The sequence below is a fragment of the Brassica oleracea genome, chromosome C9, assembly GCF_000695525.1.
Source record: "Brassica oleracea var. oleracea cultivar TO1000 chromosome C9, BOL, whole genome shotgun sequence".
Lineage (NCBI taxonomy): Eukaryota > Viridiplantae > Streptophyta > Magnoliopsida > Brassicales > Brassicaceae > Brassica > Brassica oleracea.
Window position 1 is genome coordinate 10873454 of NC_027756.1, and position 5181 is coordinate 10878634.

The 5181-nt window shown below is 40.3% G+C and overlaps 1 protein-coding gene across 1 annotated transcript; it reads left to right on the forward strand.

The window, feature by feature from the left end:
• The first annotated feature begins 4288 nt into the window (after positions 1-4288).
• Positions 4289-4642, forward strand: LOC106314304. The gene has a single exon (XM_013752202.1). The coding sequence runs from the start codon at positions 4289-4291 to the stop codon at positions 4640-4642; it is 354 nt and encodes a 117-aa protein (XP_013607656.1).
• Positions 4643-5181: the final 539 nt, after the last annotated feature.

Genomic DNA, 5181 nt, shown 5'->3' on the forward strand with positions numbered 1-5181 from the left:
TTTTTTTTGTTGCGAAAATAATGTATCAGAGACTTGAAAGTTGAACTCATATTATCGACCTTCATAATTAGTTTGATCTAAAGAGTCTTTATCCAAGTTATAGCGGAAGATCATAAAAACTCTGAGAAATATTGTTTTTCCTCTTCAGTGATTTAAAGACCTTCACAAGCATTGTCAAAACCAAAAGGATAGAGAGAGGTTACGGGGTCTGAGCTGCAGCAAAGAGATGCTCCTCTTTAGATCTGCCTCTGCCTCCAGAACTTGTTGATCTGTTTATGGGTTATGCTGTCTCCCTCAACCTCTCTTGATTCATATCTTGGAGATGGTGGAAGCGATGGAGGATGAGGCACCAATCACTTCAAACTCAAATTCTCATACTCATCCATTATTTGCCTTTTCATATTCCCACCAAGAACTTCAAATTCACCAGATACAACCAAAAGATGGCACATAGATGCTACTGAATCAAACCCTCAAACTAAAGAGATACACCTAAGATTTCTACCAAAAAATTATCAACGCCACGCCTACTCTTCCTATTTATGTTGTACGTTAAGACAAACTATAAACTTAATTAACTGTAGAAGAAAAAGGCAAGTAGCTGTAACTTCTCATCGTCATTCAATGATAATGCAAGGATAATGCTATCCATGGCTATATGAAACATCTCTCATCAGATCCACCACTTGGTTTTGTTGTCCTCTTTTGCATCTTCTAAGTATCTCAGCCTCGAGTACTTCTCTCCAATGTTTTTGTATACCTACATTATCAGAATCACTAACACAGCTCAATATTTGCAAATTAAATTCTTCCACGTAAGCTTATGTTGTAACCATATATGATGTATCACTTCGACAATGTCAGGTTCCATGTCACAACACTGTCCTTTGGCTACAAATATGAATAAGCAAAAAATGAGTTGGACAGTTAGTTATTTTCACATACAGAGGCAAAAACATATCATCTGCCACATAAATTTACAGCTCAAGAATCAAAAGGGATGTGTTGTAGTGTAAGGATCCTACCTGAAAAGTATGATTCCCATCCTCTAAATCTTCAACGACTGCAACCAATAAAAGTTAGCTTAGGGCCCGAAACAATTCTAGAACGCCCATCAAAGAGAAGTTCAGTGACTGCAATGAGTGTACTACGATCTGCCAACCCAAATACAACACAACGCATCAAACGCATATCCTCTTCCACAGAGGTCTGCATTCATCCATATTACCTTAAAGTGATCAGATTTCGTGGGTTTATGCTTCCATAGAAACCTGGTTTCTTGTTGATGAGCGTCGAAGAAGTTGAACGCCCATCTTCTTCTATCTTTATGGATAGTCTCTGCTGATTACGTCGACAACAGAATATTATCTTTGAGTAGAAAAGATGTATACACTGATAAAGAGTTTCTGTATTCATCTCATCTGCCTTTTTGCACATAAACTTTGAGATCAACGATTTTCTTGGGCTTTCAGGCGAATCGAAATCGGAGCTTTCATCTGAAGATGAATCCAACTCATCAAAAGGGTCCATTACTGTAAACTGATTCGTCTCCCTCATTGCTAATATATAGTAGTCATATGTTCTCATCCCCTTCAAGTATTTGAGCACTACTTGTTTAACGAAATCTAAAGCATAGTAACTCTGCTAGCATTATGGCTTGGAGACAGTAAGGGTTACCTTTCTTATGAAAACGACATGGAAGAGGAAAGGCTGCCGCAAGGATGTTGGACCATAGGCCGTTAACAAAACCAATATAACATGTAAGAAAACAAAACATTACAAACTTCATAAGCTAAGAGAAGTTGCATCAGATTTTATGAGACATAAGCAAGTGTGAAGAGCATACAAATATTGTAGCAAGAGCTCATCTAGCGAACTTTACATGAAGCCTTCGCTTCAATTTTTTTTCCATCCCTTTTTTGTCAACAAAACACCTGAAAAATATGTCAATGGTTATTCCATTTCCACCTTCTATCATTAGTTGTTGCAACAAAAGCCAGTTGATATCGTGACTTGAATGAGCTAAAGGTTTCTGTTTCAAGTATTTGAGAGAGAGAGAGAGAGTAATATCCCGTCTTCCTGAGAAAGAATTATTTTTAAATAAATAATTTAAATAAATTTATTTTAGAGAATTTATTACGAATTCGTAATTTATTTTTCGAAAATAAATTTTTCTGGAGACAAAAATATGAAGGTAAAGACGAGAAGTGATCGATGCATTAAAAGAAAAGAGAAAGAATCGTACAGCATGGCTTTGTCATCACCACGTGGTCAAAGAGGAGAAGAGAAGTGAGATACGTGGCTTATCAAGAAAGAAAAAAAGTAAACAATGTGCTTACTCAGGTTTATATTGATCACGTGGCCAATTTGGAGAGGAAGCGAATGACCTAGTCATTGTTTTGGGAACGTGGCCAAAAATGGGAGGAGGTGAGTGTGATACTTGTCACCATCTCATACATCTTGTTTAACTATAAAAGGAAGTCAACATCCTCCATTTCTCCACGAACTGAACGTGAGCAAAGAAAGAAGAAAAGAAAGGAAGAGGAAAAGAAGAAAAGAATAAGAGAAAAAGAAAAGAATAGAAAAATAGAAAAAATAAGAAGGATAGTTTGAGGATTGCCGGGAAAAGCAAAACGTGTTACAATATTACGGGATTAACGGTACGAAATTAAGACGAAGATTTGGAGGGGATAAAAAAGATTTGATCAGCTTCTGGAATCAAAAAGTCAAACCACATCGGTTAATCACTGTGAGTCACGGTTAATTGTTTGTTAACGATTTTTTAATGCAGGTTCCTCACATCGGAGACGACTTCCGAGCTAGGATAGCCGGACCGGTCTAGGTGTCAGTTTGTGGATCCGAGGCTTGAGACGATGTCTGGGCTAAGGGGATAGTAAGACTAGTCTAAGCACCCAGGTTATTGTGATTGGGTGATTATTATATGTTGTTATTGTATGTACCTCTTGTTGGTATTGTTGTGTGAGAACCTCGTGGTGGTTCTAGTAGTAGTTTGCAGGTCATTGCTTCCTCAAATGGTACCACTAAGCCGGTCGTGGTCCGGAAAATGGTGGGCTCGGTTTAACTTGGCTTGATTACCAAGGCCGAGTGTCACACGTGGATGTGACAGCCCCCGACGAGTCCGATAGAGGACCGGGGCACGGCGATTCCGATTGAGGACCGTGACCGGGCGATTCCCGAGCGCCTACGCCTGTGTGGTGTAATAGTGAAGGGATTGCCGGTGTCTCCTATGTGGAGGAAGAATGATTCCGTTGGGCCCTAAGAGTACATATATATATATGGTTGATTGATGCGCTATCACATCCTTTTGCAGGTGACCAGTAGAAAGGACCATAGCGCTCGCGGAACTGTAGGAGCTGGTGTAGATTGGACATCTTTTGCTAAAGGCTCGTTTTCAAGATATATGAATGTATGTTTTACTTTCGACTGCGTCCATGGACCCTATGTATAATATTTTGGGCTTGTGAACTTCATGTTTTATATATATGAAATAAAGTATGTTTTATATTCGTGACGGGTTGAATCTGATATTAGGTTAGTACAACCTAACACAACTCTATGATTCAGTACGGGTTGCAAAGCCTCAGGCCGAAGATTAGAGGAAACGAGTTTGAATGGATATTCTGGGTTATAGAATTATGTTTTGTGACTTGGAAAGTCTATTCTAAACCCGTTGTGACACTTCCGGACTTGGCAGAGGAAGGTCGTTCGGGCATGTTCTTGTTTGATTGTTGCCTGAATGGTTGACCAATGTCTAAAAACGGTTCAGGGGTGTTACAGAGGTGGTATCAGAGCATGGTTTAGATCATGCGGTCAATCACGTACTTTTCGTGTTTTATCGAGTCAAATGTGTCGCAAAAGATGTATTAGGAAACCAGCAGAGTTCCGCTCTAATTAGTATTATAAATAGGAATTCTCTGTTTGTGGATTGCAGATGGCAAGGAAGGGAAGGAGTGATGGGGGACAAGATTGGATGCAGGGTATAGACAGAGTCTCAAGAAGAAGAGGATAAGGATATGAATCCGAGGGAAGGGTGCAAACACTGGCGCATACCAACCAAGGATCCAGTGAAGAAACCACAAGAAGAAACAACAATCTGTTTGGACATGATCAAGAGATACCACCAGAAGAAAACTTTCCACCAAACCGTACTGTAGGGGGAAGACCAGAAACAGATGATAGCGAGTCAAGTGTCCGAGGACCAAGACCAATAAGGCGGAACAACCCGATTGAACCAGAAGTTCATGATCAACCACAACAAAGAATAGGAATGGAGCACACTTTGAAGATGCTTCATGACGTGATAGCGAGGTCCCTACAACAACCTCAAGTGCAACCGCTACCAGTCATGCCACCACAACCTATAGTGGCTACACCAATGTTACCTTTGATAACTGCCATGAAGAATATGAAGACACCCCATTTTGAAGGAGGGACAGATCCATCTGAAGCCGACCAGTGGCTTCGAACCATTGAGAAAAACTTTGAGAAGCTGACGTGTTCCGAGGAGTCTAAGAAAAAGATGGCGGTGTATTACTTAGAAAAAGACGTGGCAGAATGGTGGGAGAGTAGGGATCGCCAAGTAGGACATCTGGTCACCACTTGGGCGGCATTCAAAAAATAATTTGAACGCAAGTACTTCACTCCTGAATCCAAGCGAAGGCTTCAACGTCAGTTTGCAAACTTGGTACAAGGAGATAAGACGGTTAGAGAATATGAATCTAAATTTATGCGACTGCGACGATATGTGATGCGAGGACAAGATGATGAAGAAACCATGATATCTAACTATATGTTTGGTCTAAAACCAGAGTTAGAAAATAGACAGGCAGTCGGGAACTACGAGACTCTCACCGAGCTAGTGGAAAAAGCTGTGAATGTGGAGATTGGATTGGAAGCTGAGAAGGCGGTAAGTAAGAAATTCAAGCATCATCAAGAAGGAAAGTATGGTGGAAACCAAAGATCTTTTAAGGGTAAAGATAAAGAAAAAGAATTGGGGGAGCCAAGTCGACGATCTCTTTTCACAGGAAAGTGCTTTAACTGTGGCAAGATAGGCCATAAGTCAAGTGAATGCTTCGGGAAGAAACCTGGATCCTTTCAGTCAAACTCATACAATCCTACATACTACATGTGTGGAAAGAAAGGACACATCTCTACCCAGTG